At 39.5% G+C, this 20,681-nt stretch overlaps 1 protein-coding gene across 2 annotated transcripts in view; it reads right to left on the bottom strand.

Moving 5' to 3' along the window:
* Positions 1–20,681, bottom strand: part of khdrbs3 (KH domain containing, RNA binding, signal transduction associated 3) — an 89,773-nt gene that overhangs the window by 12,525 nt on the left and 56,567 nt on the right. For both annotated transcript variants that reach the window (XR_003298058.1, XM_026349086.1), the window contains exons 5-7: positions 20,531–20,670; positions 14,502–14,682; positions 4,508–4,590 (exon numbers count right to left, since the gene is read on the bottom strand). Coding sequence is in view for 1 of the 2 variants with exons in the window: in XM_026349086.1 (XP_026204871.1) it covers positions 4,508–4,590; positions 14,502–14,682; positions 20,531–20,670 (404 nt within the window). In the remaining variant the exon portion in view is untranslated. The remainder of the gene's footprint in view (positions 1–4,507; positions 4,591–14,501; positions 14,683–20,530; positions 20,671–20,681) is intronic.

The following is a 20,681-nucleotide window of genomic DNA, read 5'->3' on the forward strand; positions in this document are numbered from 1 at the left end:
AGGTGTGAGATGTCAGTGGCCGGCAGTCTCTGAGGTGTCAAGTATGAAATAATGCTTTGATTGCCCTCGAGCTACAGGATATGGCCTCATCGTGACCTCTCCAAGTGTCCAGCCAGAGCTGTGCCACAGCTGCCATCCTTCTCATTTCCCTACAGAGACGACACCTTCTCTCTGCTAATAAAATTAAAGCTGGTCTCCATACAAGCAGCCTCCTTGACCTTAGCTCTTGATTGGTACCTAACCGCGGTGGCTTCCAAGAACTCTCCTGAGACGAAGCTCTGTGCAGCCTCTCCAGAAAAGATGACAGCTCAGTGCTATGTTGTATAAACACGGTGAGAGGGGACTGTGATCTCCGAGCATGCAGACTGAATGCCATGGTTGCCATGCGGTGGTAGCTTCCACATGCTTTTCCCCAGCCTTCAGCTCTATCCTGAAAGATGTAAATGTTGTGAAATATCCTCCGGGCATTTAAATACTAAAAACTTTTTAGCTTAGGTCTTGTGTCATAATGTTGTGAATGCCGTATTTGGCTTCCTAATCATGTCTAAATTACTCAAGTCTCGCTGTCCGGTGCAACAGAACGTGTAAAGCAGAGTTACACAGGGTGTCTCATCACATTTGTTTTTTGTGCACTGTATAAATTTAACATGACAAAGATTAACAGTAATGATTTGCCCACTATTGGGCAGCGACAATCAGAAATGTAAAGAACCTGAATATTTTACTTGAATAATCTCATTAAGGAATATAGTAGACCGTTCTGTTCAGGAACCACAGAACCAAACACACTGAAGCGAACAACAGACCAACGATAACAACCGAAGAGGTGGACCACACTGTATATCTGCAATGAAAGTATGAATGAAGCCTGAACTCTTTTCTGTTGGTGGAAAAGCACAAGAATCATCTGCTTTTCTTTCTTTTATTTGATACTAAACTGAATTATTTAAGGTTAATAAATAAAACAAACTGTATCCCAAAACTGTACCTATGTTTACTGGAACACCCCACATGGCACCTTTAATTGGTAATGTCTCTGGAATGATCTGTCTCTGAAATGAGTCATCTTGTCAGCAACACAAAAAGCCCTACAGTATATACTGTATACTGTATTTTCATAATGATATTAAACTGAGACACACAAATTCTCATTTCACATGTTGTAATCAGTGTCAATTGCTTCACTTAAATAATTATTGTCAAAACCAATCATTTTCTGATGGCAGCAAATTAATTTAGCACTGACATGTGGTCATTTATGTGGTGATTGTTTATGGAAGAGGCAAGTCAGTTCAGATGTTTTAAATTCAATGCAGAATAAACTCTCAGTTCTATTAGTGTACAATACATTTCTTACCCACAGTGCATAAAAGATATTATCTATGATAATTAGATAATATGTATCACACTTACTTAATTGTTTGACTGACATGCCAGACTGTGATCAGCACCCAAAGCTAAATGAATTGCATGCAATGTGGAATTATATTTCTAGTTAATTAAGGTATCGGTAAATTCACCGATGCAGTATTACAGTCTTTTTAAGAGTAGCAGCAACCATCCTCTCTCTTCCCCTTCGGGTTCACAAATGGCATGCCTGTTTCTAGCATAAGCCATCGGGGTAATACCATGACAGAGAGACTGTAAATTGTTCTGCTTGTTATCCTCCGGCAACTGAAATCCTGCCACGCAGTGAGAGCTGAGATTGGTGACTGGGAGCTCCTTAGGCTGCGAGAAACATTGTTAGGAGACTTCTTGTCCACACACACACACACAGACACACACACACACACACACACACACACACACACTCTCTCTCTCTCTCTCTCTCTCCTTAAGGCCTTGCTGCAGCTGGGTCCTGCTATGACTTTCCTCAGGCTTGGGGTGGAAATAATGCACCTTTTTCCATCACAAACTAAATGGGATTGTAGCTGTAGGGAGGGAGCCATGGCACAGTCTTATGCTGAAGTCTTAAGTGCAATAATTAAAAGTAATAGGCAGATCACTGTGGATCTGTACTGCAAGACTGTGTGATCTACTAGAGACCTATAGTCTGCAATAAACATACTTAAGTCAATTCTCTTCCTGCATTATTTAAGATTTAGATAAATCAAATAATAGCATTAGACAGTCTTACATTGTTAGATATGATTTTAATGTACTGTCTGCAAGAGTAAACAAAGGGTAAACAAAGAGAACACGTCATGCAATATATCCTGTGTTGGAAAAAAGGTCAAAATTCAATCAATCCCAGGCCGGTCGTATGACAGAAATACTGCACAAAGCTTATGTGCTACACATGCACACTGTCAGCCTGCGGTAACTTTCCAACCAAATCCAGGACATAGGACACACAAATAAGGGAAGAAGTAAGTGAATCAGCTGTCTCTGGAGGCACAGACTTCGATGTCTGGGTCTTATTAGTTGCTTCGTCTCCCGCCAGATAACAGACATGAAAATCTCTTTGTGCCGACCCAGCCTCCAGCATTTACATGATGGTCTCCATTTTTCTTCTGCTCTGCCACCAAACCCTCAGCCCCACCCCCTCTGCCTTCTCCCAACTTCACCGAAACCACCCCCACCCTCACTCAAGACGCTGCTTTTAAAACAAATAGCCGCAGATTCCCGAGGCGGGTCTGCGTCCAACCCTCCCAGCAGCTAACCACCAACAAGATACATCCCTGGCTGTGTTGGAGGAAGAGGAGAGTGTGTACTGGATGTGTGGGTGTGTGATCTGGCCCAGAAAAAAGGAGATAGCACAAAAGATGGATGAAGCCTAGGTGACATACATCCTGACACCTCCACAAAAGAAAACATCGACCACCCTGCTCACAAAAGCCATGGGACAGAATAATGTTTTTCTCTTCTGTGTCTGTTTTCATTTTTTTGCAGCTGCTGCCAATACAATCCAATTTTTGACATACTAAACGTTACAACAATCATTCTTCCTTTGAAGTGGCACAGGCAGGTATACATAAATGTAGCACATTGTGCGCTGATAAAATACAGTAGGACACCAACAAACAAGTGAAAGCCTTTGACCTTGTGAGGCTTGGAAAGCGGGACATAAGAAAATCAATATACTGCATTTAGCTGTGCAGGACCACTAATACTGTTTGTTTTGCACTGACATGCGAAATGCATGTTTGGCCAGATATATCTAAGAGTGATTAAAACAAAGATAATACGTTTAAGGTAATGAGCTGCAATTAATTCCCCTGAGGAAAAGTGATTATGTTACTGAATCTGCAGAGAGTGGTTCATTTCCAGCTCTTACATTCAATGACTGCCTTCTTAATAACTATTACACTAACAATTAGTGACCCTTCTTTGCATCCAGTCTTTTCAAATCTCCTACATCAGCCTGATTGTATTTATATTCTGATTTGGAATTTAAAGACATCTATGTTAAATGTAGCCTTTTTTTTCAGTAAATCTGAAAGGACAACTCAAAGGTCACCCAAGAGATTTCACACTTCACTAAAACACTTCATTAACAGGAAGCGTTCTTTAGATTTTAAACAGCGCAGAAAATGAGCACAAATGGTTCCTAACAGCTCACGCACCATAATCCAGCCGTCCACAACCAGAAGACATCCAAACTTTCATTTTTCATCACATTCCATTTAGGCTGTTTCAAGTGTTTTGGAGTGATGCCACTGTGGTGTTTTTGCCCCGGCTTAAACATGATAACGTTAACACATAGTAAAAGTTGCATTACTGAGTTGAGTGTCTTACAAGTACATCAGTTGTTAGTTCAAACACTGTCTTATCCTGCTTGAATGTTGTAATGCTCATTTTTTGTTGAAAATGTTTGATTCAATTGTTGATTAAATTCTGGAAGCTGTAATCTATCGTGCTGTACAATTGTATTGTTGCATTACTACAATGTGTTTCCATCATTTGGCCAATTTATCAGCTATATAATATGATGTGATAACTGGTAAATGTCAATTATGTCATCACACAGAATATTGATATTGCTATTTAGTTTCAAGAACTATATGTAAAACCATCTGTCGTAGTGTTATGAATGCAATGTCTCACAAACACACACACACCAAGATTTAAGGATGAAATAATTTGATTTTGATGGTCAATGGTCAAAGTCACTTTGGCCTCATGTTTGTCCCATTCTTTTTAACAGAATATCTCCAAAACACCTGAAAGGAATTTCCTTACATCTGGTGAAACGACAATGCTCTCTCTCTCTCTCTCTCTCTCTCTCTCTCTATATATATATATATATATATATATATATATATATATATATATATATATATATATATATATATAATATATATGGACATTACACCAAGTAATTTATTCTGTTATTACTATAAAAACATTGATTAGTACAGATTTTAATTTAATCCACCACAATGATTCAGACTCTATGCTTTTCATTTTATGCACTGGCATACAGTAGAACTTTGAGAAAGGACGTGGGAAGACTCAAATGGACAGTCTGATAGTGAGGATTATTTGGGAACAAATAAGAACTTACTTTTGTCCTTGATTACTGTAGTTGTTGTCATATGATTCATATCCTTGGTCATCATAAGCTGTTCCGTAGCCGTCGTCATATTCCTGGAGTAACAGACAAAAAGATGCAACTAAGATAAAAATAACAAAATAACACTGACATTTGACATTGAAGGGATGCTGACATGATAACCTGTGTACACATTATTCAAATGACCAAATCCTGGTATTCAACTGTGGGAATTTTCACTACCCATTAAATATATACGTGACAGCTTTTTCATTGATGCAATGCACTGCGTCTTTCCACTATAGCACAGACAGATATAGGTCAAACTGTCTGAGCTGCTGCTGTTGGTACGGTGGCCCTGCCCTTGTCTCTGTGTCAACTGACTGACAGTGGGATGTACAGACTCTCACTGTGCCTGCGTTTCATCATCACCTCAAAGGATGAGCCTTGAACATCTGTTTGCGCTCCAGCAATCTGCCCCGTTCCCCCCAGTGCACCGCACCCAGGCCCCCGCCAAGAGGAACATCAAAGGGAACCAGTACCGCACCCGTCCTAATTTGGGATAAATGGGACTTATGTTCCACAAAAGGCGTCGACCCCCAGCGACACGTCTCTCAACCCCCACACACTTCTTGGCTAATTCCATCTGCCCCTGATTTGCATGCTAGAAATGAAAGTCTGTAGCAGCAGAATAAAACGATCATCACATCCATATTATTATTAAGGTCTTAATTCCTGATTAGAGACATGCATTTGCCAAATGACACTATTTGAATTGACTCTTTTATCTTAAGGTATGTGTGAAGGAACTACATACAGCAGGAGTCATCAACAAAGACACCCGTGTGTAATAGGTCTTGCTTGTTCCATTCGCTTTGGAGCAACAGTTATTTGGACTTTCATCCACTGTGGGAGGAAACTTGCAACACATTTTAGAAAATATCTTTATACACTCAAACCTCTCCTTGGTCATCCCATTGGGCGGCATTCAACACATGTTTGTATTTCCTTTGTTTGAGTGTGAGAACAAGGTCTGTTGGTTTTCTAGGAGGACTTTGTCAGCTGTCTTCTATTTGTCTAGAGGTGGCTTAAAGGGAATTGGAAATCCCTCCTGGCATTTGTAATTCTGCAGCTACAAGAGCTTTTGCAAAGTCAACAATTCCCCAATGCTAATGCAAGGACTAACTTTAGTCAACAAATGTGCTTTTGACAATATTAAGCCATTTAAACTCCCCTTCTAAATAATAGGAGCAGCAGATCTGAAAAAAACCTGCACAATTTTTGTCAAAAGAAATGTAATTAAAAACACTTCAGCAGGCAGATGGAATTGCAGACTTTGATTCGCCATTTCCCATCATAACCTTTTTCTTGCGAATGAAACACAAGTGAAATAATTAGCCTTGTCACTACTGAAAACTTTTTTTCAAAGATAATCATCACACTTATCAACACATTAATAGTAAAAACACTGCAAACATTCAGTGTGCCACGAATAGAAGGCTGCTTGTGTCTTTTTACCTTAGACATTTTAGAAATACTAGAATTACCTTTACATTCCTCACTTCGTACAGTATATATAAGGCTACTTGATACAATCAGAAATGTATTAAACCTTACTTTTTAATTTTTGTTATTGACACAAGACAAACACAAGTTTATAAATCTTAGGTTTGGTTGGGTTATAGTAGTACTATACTGTACAGGTATTGTAGTCATGTCTTTTTCACCCAGCATAGAGACATGACATATTTATATTTATAATATTTAGGATTTGCTCGTCAACAACAAACCTAATCATAAATGTGTATGCTATCTTTATCATATCATCCGACCAAAGGGACTAATGAGACTGAATTTTATAGAGACTATCTACTATCTAAACATCTTGGTGATTATATATGGCAATGGTTCTCAGATAGCCTTACTTACAGTAGTACTTTAGTACACTGGTAAAGAAACTACAATTACTGTGCAATAGATTACAAACAACCTCCTGTAAAGCAGCTGACATTTCCCCCTACATTCTCTATATGAGAGTCAGGTTACAGTCAAGTTAGCATTTCAAAGTGGTGTAAAAATAAGCAACATATACTATTTGTTCAAAGCTACAACTGAAACATTTGAAGCTTCAACTAAAAGGCACGTACAGAAGTTAGTTTGTTGCCAGAAATGTCATCCCATTTGAAATGTAAATAACATCTGTGTGTTTGTCTCAAACCACTAAGGATGATTCTATTTCAATTTATTTAAAGGTTCTCTCTATTACACAGCACCTAAAAAACAAGCGTCGTTATCAATACTGGATGACAGGAATCTCAGCAGATGTAGCAAAAGGTAAAATCATGTAGCTGTGGTTGTGAAGGTAGCCTCAGTTGTCAAATATAATAATTTAAGAAACATGAGGGCTGTCAAAATCTGAACCAGAAGTCAACTGTATTCAACGGGTAGTATCACGACTGAAATACATACAAACTTTGTTTTCAAAGTACGTATACACTATGCCGTAACATGAAAGCCGTGAATTCTACTGTTAATTATCCAAATTCAATCAACACATAACTAAACATGGAAGCTTGTGAACATTAGAAATGAACAAAGCTCAGGAAGTGCACGTCTTGGCTGCAGTATCAGTAACATGATCTGATCTGAAAAAGGAACGTGGCAATCAGAAAAAAAACAGACATCTGTGTCTGTAAGGCTGAGTTTTCAATGGTTAATGACACAGAGCGACAGGATCATGTAACGCTCACAGTAATTTACTGAAAAGGTGGTGATAATTTTATAAAAAATGAACTGCGTGGGCTGCACTTGTCATATATTCTACTGATACAAAGATAATCACAGTGTAATTCAGCAGTATTTCTGTTCAGTTGTGCAACTTTTAGTTCACTGTAGAATCATGCTTTATCCTGCATTCCAAATGATATGTACTTTTCTTAATAAATGATTAATAAATCAATGTTCTTATTAATTATAGTGCTGCGATATAAAGAGACAGGGGCTCTATCTGAAATACAGCAGGTCTGAATTAAACTGCACTTTTCCTCATCATCAGTAACCAGCAGCCTCAGTCCCCTGCTGGCCATTTTTCACGCTGCATTCTCATTCAGTGATGGAAAAAAAAGTTAAGTAAAGTTATAGACTTTACCTGATAAATAAACTTTGCTGGTTCAGTCTGAAAAAGAAAACCACAGCACTATATTCTATTAGCTTCTCATGTCAAACTCTGTTTAATGTATTTCTATAATATTCCTGCAGGGACTCAGACTCTGACACAGCTCACTTACTTTCCTTTGACATGTTTGTCATTTTTTAATGCAATTTATAACATTGCTGTAATATTACAAATACAGTTGTGCAGTCAACATTTGATTTTATACCACATGACTATTCAACAGGGACATTATGCTGTTTGTTTGCTTTCATTTATTTAAATCGACATTTATCCAAAGCACTTGGATGTTGGATATTTTTTATTTCATCCATCCATCATACAGACATTTTAAAAGTAAAGCTGCTATGCAGGGCAAAATTGCATCAACAGCAATGCCATCAGATGACAAGGTGACCGGAGTCAGGAATCAGGCAGCATGTACTGCACTAAACACATGACATGTAGACTCTGTTTGGAGCAAAATTACATAATTTTATGACACCACCCAAAAACACAGCATCAGTTCAAAAGGCCAGAGGCTGAAATTTTCATGAATGTCAAAATCCAGTGAAATCTATCTCATTTAGTTTTCAGGCAGCCTGTTACACAGTGGGTCAAGTACTTAGTACTTGCAAATTGTCAAGGTAAACCATATTTTTATATATTAGGACATATATCTAAAAGGCTCTTTGGTAGAAGAAAATTCGTTTTCTGAATCATACAAAAAGTAAAACAGTGTTTATTCAGTTTGGAGCATTATGATTATGATTAAAGTTGCAGATCATTTTACTTGTGTGTCTTCTCACCAATCAGGATAAAGTTAGAGATAGGGAATGTGTCTTGCATGAAGTTATCAGCTATGCAAAATGTACTTATACTGTACATAAACCCACGCATCCAAATCTCACAGTTTTATTACTGTGCGTAAAATAAACTGATTGCTGAAAAGCCTCTTCTAGTATCTTGTGACTGTGTGGGCATTTGATCCCATAAGAAGAGTCTGCACTGGATAAAAGGTCACCAAGCAGGAAGAGGAGGCTCTTTGTTTTGGACACATTTCCATTAGGGCAGCTCGTGCAGCAGCACTATAATATAAATATAATAGAAATACAGGAACAGATGTAACTAATAAGTAATTGACAATAGAAGCCATTTCTGAACCAAAGACGTCTTCCTAAACTGATCAGTCAACTACAGTCCAACCTAGTATTTCTTGTCATGCTATGATAACTGCAGTGTCACAAAGAACTACTAGAACTACTAGATACCCTGATTAGTTTTCAGCACAAGCCATGTGACATTAGTGTTAACAGACTCCTCCACTCATCTCGATAGTGACTCGACCCAGGTGCTGTCTACTCACGTTGGACGCTCTCGGCTTGTATTAAGGACCGCATTAAACTTTAACAATGGCATGTTATTGCCATTTATTAGAACATCTAATCGAGGTGAGGGGGGAAACATGCTTGGTTTATAAATCATGCTGGCACATTCAAAACGCTCCTTTTCTTTGGTGCCTGACATGTGAATGAACAGTTTTAAAATAGAAAGCAGACTGTGATGATAGTGTGAGTGAAGATATTATAATGTTTGATGTGTTTGTATTGATATATCATTTACTCAAAATATCTTGGAGAGCACAATAGCACGACAATACTGCAACAGTGTTGTGTTTCCAACACTAAACAGGATTAGTGTGACAGTGAGGGGTTAGGCAGGGAGGGAGTAGAGACAGAGAGGGGAGAGAGAGAGAGAGAGGGAGCGAGTGAGAGAGAGCAGCCCCTAAGTGAGTCTTGCATTTGTATGCCAGTGGATGGCTGAGAGGCGTGTTGTTAAAAGATAAGGACTGGCCTCTGAGGCCACTGAAGACTAACAGAGGGCCTGGCACAGCATGTTACAACAGTAGTATCACAGCCGCACCACCGTGCTCTACAATACCACTGTAACAGATAGGATGCCACTGACATCCAGAGCAGGCTTTTCAGGCGCGGGATTTATTCCCTGCACACTGTACTAAATCCAAATGAGTTCGACTACACACTGTCCCTCACATTATGAACTTTGCAGAGAACCGCACATGCTGCATGGTCTGTGCTAAAACCCAAAAGGTGTCAGTAATGCAAACAACAAAGTGAGAAAATGAAGCAACTCAACACAAGAAAGAAAAGCCTTGTTCTTCCCAGACGACTAAATTATGATACCATCTGTTCAAAGAAAAATGTCTCGCCTCCGTACAGCTGTGCCACACACTGCTCTTAACTTCTTAACGATAAAAGCAAAATAACACCCTAAGATATTGCTATGAAGAAAACAAATAATACAGTTCTTGCAACCCTCGGTCATCTGTCTTGGTCTAAAATTTCTCAAAGCAGCTATGTGTCATTTATCCAGCTCTTCCTGCCAGCATATTTCAGAAAGCTGAACAGGCTGGAATTTGCTGAAGCTTTTCTGCTGCAGGGGTAGAAATACTACTCACGCTATCAGATTGAGGATGCCAAAAAGTTGGTCCCATGCATCAAGTTGAAGTATCACTACCCTGTGTTACGCCTGACAAATGCCTTTGCTTTCCCTTCTGTTATTACCACCTTTGGTTTTGATCGTAGCCAAGTTTTAAATAAAGCCTATTCCCATATTTCAAGAATTTTCTGAGGAATTAATGTCATTTATGACTCAGCCCCGCAGACACACATCTGCATGGTCCAGTGAAATTCATTATCACTATTTCTGATGCAGATAACTGTATTTAGTTATACTGTGCGTGAGGTGGCTGGAGCCTGTCCACAGTCTACACAGGCAAGAGTCTGAGGAGGTTTTTGCTGTTCTGTGGAAATAAACACATATTAACCATGAAGCAGGTTTCTGACTGTGTGGTGTCTGTAGTGTGATGGTCCAAGAGTCAATCCTGATCAGGTTAAGTGGTTCAAATGGTACATAGATAGATGGATGGATGGATGGACAGGATGTCACACAAAGGTTATCTGGAAATGTTCAAAAAGTAAATGTCTGAAAGAGGATTTAGAAGGGGGCGGTGTTGACTATGTTGAAAATCTTTTGCATGTTAGCATGCTAATTGCTAATTTGCATTAAACATACAGTACAGTAGATACTAATGACGATGGCAATTGTTTGTTTGTTTTAAAGGTTTTGCTCATAACCTAAATTGGTACACAACAAAAGAGATACAGGAGTTAAAGTGAAGTTACAGTTAATGTTTCTGCTATCTGGCAGTTGAGAAAATATTTTACTGGCAAGTGAGTATTTTGATCCATTAACACTTATGGGATCCCCAAACACATTAGGCCTATCTGACACCACAAATATCTGCACAAAAGTTCATGGCAAGCCAACAATCAGTGAAATATTTCAGGCAAAGTAATTTAATAACCCACACATTGACACTGCCATCCTTAAAGCCACGCTGCTACAACAACTGATAAATATAATTTACATTACAAAACAAACTACATCTGTTTGTATAATGGGCAATGACTGAAACACATTGTTCGTAATGGAAATGAAACATGATTAACATTACAACATTAACAAAGATTAAAAAAAAAAATCTCAGCCATCATTACAGTTCACAGGGTTTGTCCCATATGAATGGGTTTCAATCTTATCTTCGTGACCGGTCTTGTCTGCCACACCAGTTGGATGCAGCTTCATTATTACTGTATCTGAAATATTTTCCTGACCATTACACCCAATTTAGATTAAAATGGCTGAGGACAGTACCATAGAGAAGGCAACTCAATTAACAACGCTCTGCTCTCGACAGGGCTGGACATGCAGAAGCCTGAGGGACAAGAGCTTCTTGCTTTTAACTTATTATTGTAAACTGGAGTGCTTAACATGAACCAACCAGCTGCACACTGCTTACTCTTCACACCCAAAGGAATGAAACAAACAAGGCTACATGTATATATGCAGTAAATCTGCATTTACAATGAAAGCAAAGTTCTGGTACTTGCATTGGCCCCTTCACTTTCCAAATTGGCAATGTTCAAATGGCCCCAAAAGATGATACAGTATTCAGCCTCATTACTGAAATGAGAATTACATCATGTTTCATTCTATTCCAATGGGATTAGCAGCAGGTAAGGCAGGATCTCAATGCACTTAATGAATTACATGAAATGAGATTTGGCTGCAATCACAGTAACCATTCAAGACTGATGGGGGGTGCCAAAGATGGATCATGGGATAATAACATTTCTGTGATTTTGTTTCACTAACAATTGGATTCAGAGTAATTTGATGCTGATGCTTCGAGTACAAACAGAAGCTTTATGCACACAAAAACCAACCAGACGTAAGCACTATACATCTGGTGCTTCATCTTGTAACCCAGGTCTGGTGCTTGATGTCTGAACAAGAAGGAAGAAGAAAGCACCTCCAGCTGAACAAATGTTTTGGCCTGTGGCGATGCCGTGCAGCACGCAGAGAGCGGCGGGAACATGCATATGAGTGAATGCTAAGCAGTGATAAATGACAGCAACAAATGTGAACAAGAAACATCTCTTTGTCATTTCATAGATTAATACAAGAGCCTATTTGTCGGCTCCCTATGGATAGCGGTCTTCCTGGGATGGTGATGTATCCAGATAATACATAGCCACTCATTCAGACTCTAATTTGTGGCAATGTGGTTAGATTTATCATCCGCCAGATGTTGGGGGTGTTTTTTTTTTCCCCTGCTCAGGTACACAGATGCATGTGCTAGGGGATGCAGTTTACAACTGTGACAATGATGGGAAACAGCTGGTCCAGGAGTCATTCTCTATGACCTCCACACATTTGAATTGCAACCTCTGAATAAACCTGTCAGATGTGGTTAGGTATGGGCTGCTGGGGCAATTTTCCAGTGTTGGCCACCTCCTCATGGCTTCTATCTGCTAAATATGCGATGTTGATGCAGAAGTCACTGGGGAACTTGCCTTGACAGTGCAGCAGGAGACTCTCTTGGCAAAGGCACAAAGGCTCTGACTCTAAGCCTAATATATTCATCTCTCGCAGCTGTTGATATTGCAGTCAGGTTCCCATAAGACTGTGCAGGTATGCTACAAGACCATATCACAATAATAACTCCAATAACAAATTCCTAGCCATCATGCTAACATGTCAGGTAGGAAGACAAAAAAACAAAAACAAAATATCATTGACTATGTTGCGTGCATGTTTGACTTCGCCCCATGCAGGCTGATATTTAAGCAGACAGTCATATCGTTGTGCTGAAACAGGCATCTTCAAAAGGCCAATTCACCTCAATTACCAGACAGTATTTTCTCACACATCGCCATACAGCGTGTAGTCAAGTGGATAGTTTTGGTTTTATGTGAGAATGAACTCACAAACACTAAATGGTTTTCTAGAAACAGAATTATAGTTCTCACAGTGTTTGGGGGATAAAAACATAAAACTAGTACAGTGATATACACTATACACTGATTTAGCTGTAGGCAATAACATTTGGCGAATATTTGTTTCTGTTAAATCGACACCTTTAAAATGAGGCTGAATTACCTGTTAGCATCTCATGTTTGCAGTATAGCCATGGATGTACAGACTGGTTCATTATGAGGTTATATTAACTGTAATATGTGTCCTTGAGGCATAACATACATGTTGGATGTGTTTCATTACTACATCTCAGTGTTGGAGAGACTTTCTGGAAGTGGTAATTGATGGATGAATAATTTTTTATTCCTGTGTCAATCTTTTCAATAATATACTTCCCTTCTCTGATTTTTCTTTCAAAGCTACAAACAATAGAAGGTAAGACTCCTATAGTGGATGCAATTATTTTCCCATTTACATGCATAGTTGACTCTTAAATTTTAATACTGTAAATATTAAATGAGCACTCCATCAATTTTCCAAGTTGATCAGTTTACTCATCACACATAATCACACCGGCTATGAAAACTGTCCAACACACTGTCTACACAGAAAGCAGTGCAGTCATATTCTCCAGGTGTGGGTGTCACACATGTCTCATGCAAAAAGCACACCAACATCTGTGCATGACACCAGTGTAAACCTGTCAGTAGACAGTCCAGCTATAAGCCTCTTTTACAAAGAAAGGCTGGCGTATTGGTGAGAAGGTTCCTCTTTATTTACGCTACATCTTATGATTATGGTGTTGGATAACGTATAACATAGTTTTGCACATTTCAGAAATTGGATTTTGGACTTAAACACTGTTGATGGGGACGAGCACAACATGATCATAAACTATTATGGTCACAGACTGAGTTTCGTGCAGCAACGTGTAGGTGATGAGAAGCTGGAGGAGAAACACTACTTGGACCGCTACGATGTGCAGATGGAAGGCATGAATGTATAAAGTTGAAGTAAGACTGGGGTCTGTTTAATCATAATATTACTAGTTGTAGTAATACTAGTTGGGTTATTTCATCAAATAACTGACCACACTTTTCTGCTGCCTTCATCAAACCACTTGCAAATCAAGGCTGAGACAACTCAGCTTGACTTCAAATCATGTCATAAACGCTGCTCTCGCTGAGTTGGCATATTGGCATTGTAAAGCTGCCTTAAAGAGGCTTATTGGGGTGTCACTCGTGCGCTATGCACATAATAACAGCCCAAAGCATATTATTACCCAATTCTGTGACTGGGGACAGAGCCAATAGAGTGATGGAACATGAACAGTTCCACAACCCAGGTGACATAAACTTTGTACTGGACCTGAAAGCCTTCTGGATATACACACACATTGTGCTGTAGACATGGAGCAGCCCTATCCCGGTGAGTAGGTCCTGATGCTGTGCTGATGGATCATGACCCTATTCAACTGATTTTTACAGACATACAGACTGTTAATATACTCACGTATTCGCCGTATGTGTCCTGCACAATGGGAGGGGCCGGTCGGTACCCAGCAGCTGGTGGGGCACCTCTGGCTCTTTGCACCCCTCTTCCTCTGGACGATGGAGCTCGGCTGGTCGGGGCTCCTCTGGGTGCTGCTCCTCGGGGCACTGCTGCATGCAGGGGAGGAACTCCTCCTCGAGTCCTGACACATGGATAAAAAGATCCAAAAAACCACCACAGCTTTAGATGAAAGAAGAGAAAATAAAGCACATTTATTTAATTTTCTTCTTCTAAGTTCTTTAGGAAAATTGTGGTAAACTATGGGACTTACTGGAGAGAAATAAGTGTGTAACCGTTTCCATGTGTTAAGATCAACATGAAACAACACTAGTATTATATATCATCCAACATGAGACATCCACTGGACTGCATATCTTTATGATGAGGCACTGTAATTTATTATTTTTGGAGTCAAGCTGCCTCGTCTACTTCAGCTCCGGTTAGTGATTTCCTACATGGGTCAGAATGACTTGGTACAGCCACGAATTGATACATTCAGCGGCAGGTTATGTGTGTAGGTGGAGAGAGAGGAACAGCGAGGGTGGAGGGCAGGTTCCTCCAGTCGAGAAAAAGTGAGTCACGTCCATTACTCAAAACACAGCATGTCTTGTGGCGGAATTGCTTGTCTGTCTATTAGGGAGCATGTAGATGAAAAAAGGATGATGTTTCTGCTGGCTTTGTGATGAATGTTTCCTTGTTGATTTTTAAATGTTCCGTCTTGAATAAAAACCAAAAATGAGATGTTGAACAGTAACATTTCAGATATGTACCTTTTTGGGTTGTGTCTCTGTGCAGCAAAATAGCCACTGTGAGATAATGATTTGTACAATCATTTAGATGAATTAACACGGAACCCAGAGACTAACCTGCACTGTAATCAAAATGGAAGCAAAGTCAAGCTGCACTGTTGGAAATGAAAGGCAGACTGACCTTGTGGTTTGGAAAATGTTGTTTGGGCTTTTAACACCAACTGAGCCGAATTTTAAAAGCAGCTAACTGATCTGAAGCGGCAGTAGAAAACCACCAAGGTTGCTCTCTGGGTCATTTGCTTTCTATGCTTTCCATTTCAGCTGGGTAACATACTGTATTAGTGAAAATCACAGATGTGGGGCAGGATGAGAAAAAGAAATTTCTAATTTTCCGACTAACGGGGACAGCAGTGGATGTTTACTTGATAGAAATTGGACCGCCCTCAAGCAAAGAAAAGCAAACAAACAAAAAAACCCAAAAAACTGCTGAATATCAAGAGTCGAAAATCCCTTTAAAAGCAGGAATTATCTTCCAGCAACAGCTCGATTCAAAGTCGAAGCAAAGAGAAACGTGTGACCGCTATAGACTTTTAATTCAGAGCTGTGGCACTGATCAAAATCAAGCACATGTGAGTGTGAACATGTAGAAAACTTCATGTGATTTTCTGTGTGGGAGCCTGTGGGACTTATCACATTCAAATTAGGCATGGTAAATGCTAATTAAAGTGTAATTTAAAACACAGCCAATTATATTCTGACTCTGAGCAATACAAACACCCCATCTCGATGACCTTGTTTATCTCGAAATCTGATGAAAGAAGTGTTATTTATTTTTTAAACCCAAAGAACAAACAACTTAACTGTGTGCAGTTCTTTTTCGATTAAAAAAAGCGTCAATGCAGAGAAAGTTAAAGTTGTCTAATGGCCATGAGTATTTTTATTTGTAGTCTTGTGAGGTCTCAGAGGAGCTGAAATTAGCGTGGGTTCACAGGGAGAGAACAGAGCCAAGCATCTACTGGAGATCATTTACATATAAGGGCTGTTATGCAAATGTGACTTTGCTTTGCTAATATAGACACCAGACATTGCTTCACTGTACACTAATAGATACTATTTACTATTAGTGTTGTTGTCCTATTAAAGGTACTTGCTCACTTAATGGCCAGCCTGACCTGCTCCAGCACTGCAAGGATACTAATCTCTGCTTAAATATGGCATCATAACATGGAACACACTAGGTTGTTGTAACTACAGCTACTTACAAGACCCTTAAATGAATTAAAACAGAAGGAGTATAGCACCTGTGGTGGAGGAAGTAATTACACCTTTTAGTTAAGTACTAATTAAGGTTTTATCACAACAATGTACTAAAATATTTTAATGTAAACATAGCTGCCAAGTCAGTGGAGGTTAAGCGCCAGAAACAAGCAAATGTACATGTTATGATAAGCACCATATCATGATTTACTAGGATACCACTGCAACCACAGAACACACGTCATAAATGCCTTCTCAATCCAAAGTTGAGAGGTAATGTTAAAAATTAGATGACTGATTTTATGGATTGCTGTAAACAACTATAATCCTAGCATGTTACCACTCAATCTTCATGTTCCTGATGGGGGAGGATGGTGGTTGGACATCACAGATGTCATCTTAAGAAAGTAACAAGGAAGGAGTAGCATGAGTCTATCGGCAACTTTTTAAATAGTATTAACCGACATCAACCTCACTGGTTATTTTCACTTGCAGCTGTGCGAGAGCTGTATTAATCACCTGCAATGCAATGCAAACCCAACATTTCTCCCCGCTGCTTCACATTAAAACCCTTCAAGTGGCAAAAGCAGTCACAGGAAACACAATGTATTTGTCACCGGGGTAAAGTCTGACAGCTATCAAAAACTGCATTTGTTGACATTGGATCTATTTTTGTAAGAAGTAATAGAAGAAGTAGGAATAGCAGTCCCAGTCAGCTGTTAGATGAAGAGCTGCAGGCAACTGGCTGCACACCTCTAACTCCACAGCAACATAAACAATTCCTTTTCTGTGTCTTGCTCTTGGTTGGAAAACTAATCATGCTGTGTGCAGTATGAAATCAGTCTCCGGTTGCTGATGGTGTGATGGAAAATACTTATTATTGGCAGGTATCTGTATTAAAACGTTTAGTTGCAACAGATACACCAGTTGTACTTCTGTTGTACTGCGACAAGGTCGGTGCTACAGAGTTTTTGCTGCACTGCTGTTTCTGTCACCAACATCTGGAACTGTGCAGTAGTTTTCATGTCCTGTTTTTTATACTAAGGATTTAATCGCAATCATAAATGCACCTTTATTAAGAAACGCCGGACACCAGTTTTAAAGGTAGGGTTGGCCGCACAGCTATTAAAGTACATAATAAGAAACTCTTTTAAGAGGGATACATTTCCTAGTAGTGATTACTTCACATGTGAGTGGCAAAACATACATTCATTTGTACAGTACAGTATATTATATGCTTACCTACTACAGAAATATACATATACTGTGTTAAATAGACTATTCTGTGAAGCAATGGGAGAAAATTTGTGAAATAGTTCTCTTTGAAGCTTTATTGGCAGCTCAGCACAGGGAAAACTGGATTGACGTTTGCTTCTTATGTTGCCTTTCCTTGGCGTACAGAAGACAGGCTGTTAAGTTCACTAAATAACCAGCCATGTGCAAAGTTGCTCAGTGCAACTTTAAATAACAGCAGTGCTTTGGTTTGTAGTTTTATGCCAATCTATAGTTTCTGCCCCGTCTTTGTAATTCCTGCTGAGGTCTGCACACACTCAGCATAGTTAGAAATATCAGGGCTCATTTTTCTGCCTTCTGAAGAAGCTATTTGCTGCCATTCATTCTTGGAGAATATGAGAACAACTTCCAAAGAGACAGATAAGTCCCCACATTAAATAAAAAACCCTTGTCTGTTGTCTTTGTTCTAATTTTGACTTTACCGCACTGTCCTGTTGGAACAATTTTTTATCAGCCTTTCAAAACAGTCCATTTGACTGTTAAAAAAATATGATCCGGTGCACCTGAAACTGTTTAAACTGGGTGTTAGATTATGGATATGGTTAAAAGAAGTTGACTGCTGGTAGAGGATTGGCCAGAAACTGCACTCTCCACTGTTAACATCACACAATTTGTACATCAAAATGTGAGCTCCTATTTAAGGGGTCTTGCTGTGCTGCTACGTCATGCTGCTTTTCACCTTTCTTCTGATAAAGAGCAGTCATTATTCACATAAGCACAGTACGCTTTTGAGGATACTGAAAACACAGATGACCAATTTTACAGGGTTTCTGTGCTCATTTTCACAGATGTGAGACATTTGAACCCAAACACACAGGGTGCATTTATCAAAGAGGCTGGAGCCAAGTTTTGGGTCTCATTTTATCAAATGTTTGGAAGACGTATGCAATTAGTGGAAGATCACACAGACAACATACAGAAAGACCAACAGAGGTTGACTTCAGATTGTGCTAGATTCAGGTCACACGATTTGTGGCACCCAGTTCTTTGGTGGATCTGTGGATCTGTTTTTGGTATCTGTCATTTCATTAGTGTAAACACGCTAATGTTAGTCTCTGTAGATGTTGTGTGAGGAGCATTGATCCTAAAGATGTGGCTGTGTCACAGTTCACAAACACTAATGGTAACATTGTAAGATATAAACATGTTAATGACATGTGGAAGTCTTCGCACAGATCTGGAAGTCTGTCTAGTAGCTGCCATTAGCTAATGTTGAGTTATGACAGGAAGAAAAGAGAACAAAATTAGCAGCTTTTGGTAACTTAGTCCATAACTTAACCTTGATCATCCGACGACAAGTCAGAGATGTCAGAGCTGTTGCTGCACATGCTCCGTTCCACATGTTGTTGGTGTTGTGTTAATGTCCTTCTTATTGCATTCAGTGTCACACTACACTTGTTAGGTCCTTTCTGTATCGCAGAAACCGACTGTGACATGAATTCTGGTATCAACTCAGTATCAAAGTTGCTGGTTCTCATGACATCCCTAGTTTGAGACAGATAAAATCAAATTCCTTCCAGGCTTTGCTGAAATAACATCGATAGGACACCTTTAACCCTTCGCCACCAAATTCTAACCAGTTGATCCCTGAGTCGAAGGTGAATGGCGTAAAAAATCCTCAAGGCGTTCCTGAGATATTGAGCTGATAATATGAGGACCACACACATGACTGGGACAGAAATAAGGTCACGCAGATTTTAACCTGATCTTTCCCCTTTTCCAACAAATGCAATGCTAAATAAATGCAAAATCAGTTCATGCATCCTGGATGCAAACTGTGAGGAAGGCATTTCTGGGATATTACATTCTTCACACATGGACAGACATCTAGTAACCCTGATGTCTCTGGCCATGGCTGCCACTGGCACGGAGGCAATAAAACAGAGCAATAATAATGAAAAACAAATTAACACTGAGCTGAGAATTGTGGCTCATGTCCTTGACAATGATTGAGTTAATCACTACAGGTTGCAATAGCAGTGGTCTGTCTTTTGACAAGACTTTTACTTAATGCACTTGACTCCATTTACCTCAATGTTCAAAAACATCTGCTGGTTTAACACCACCTGCTGCACTCTAAACTGATGGCCCTGCTGTTCTGACCATCCATCCGCCTCTTTCTCAGCAGTGGTTTAGGTATGCGTGGCTTGTGATTCTTGTTCCATGTCTTTTTTTACTGTTCATGAAGTTAATGTATTTGCACATAAGTAGTCAAAAGTAGTCAGTCAAGAAGCTGTGTAATGAGCTGCTCCCTTAGTAAATAAAGACCTTAAGAATTTGCACACATTTACACATTTAGTCAATCTAGTAAATCAGGCCCAAATTGTTTAGGCATTCAAACACAGAAGCACATACTGTACAGAGATGGAAACTGATGTTCCCTCAGAAATAAACACATTTGTGTGTGATATTCACGTCTTGTACTACATAAATACACTAAAAATATTATTTGTCTTATTGAAGCAGACACAAACAGTCTTAAAAGTGCTGCAAGTCTAAATGACACCATTAAGTCTGAGAAGGCAACAGGATACTGTACACATCCATTTACAGAAAAAAAACTGCTTTCCCAGTAGCTCATTAACTGTAAATAATACCAAGTCCCCAGCTGAACCAAAGTGCACATATACACAACAACTTGCACACACACACACACACACACACACACACACACACTTGGACGCAGGTTACCTGGGAGGCCCTGGAACAGGTGTCCCTCTACCACGGGCGGCTGACTTGCCCCTCACCGATGGCACCTTGGCATCCTCAGAGCCGCCGTTCAGGTATGTGAGCTCCTGCAGCTGGGCCTGTCTGATCTCATCATTGTAATCCTGCACACAGA

The sequence above is a fragment of the Anabas testudineus genome, chromosome 11 (assembly GCF_900324465.2).
Source record: "Anabas testudineus chromosome 11, fAnaTes1.2, whole genome shotgun sequence".
Taxonomy (NCBI): Eukaryota; Metazoa; Chordata; class Actinopteri; order Anabantiformes; family Anabantidae; genus Anabas; species Anabas testudineus.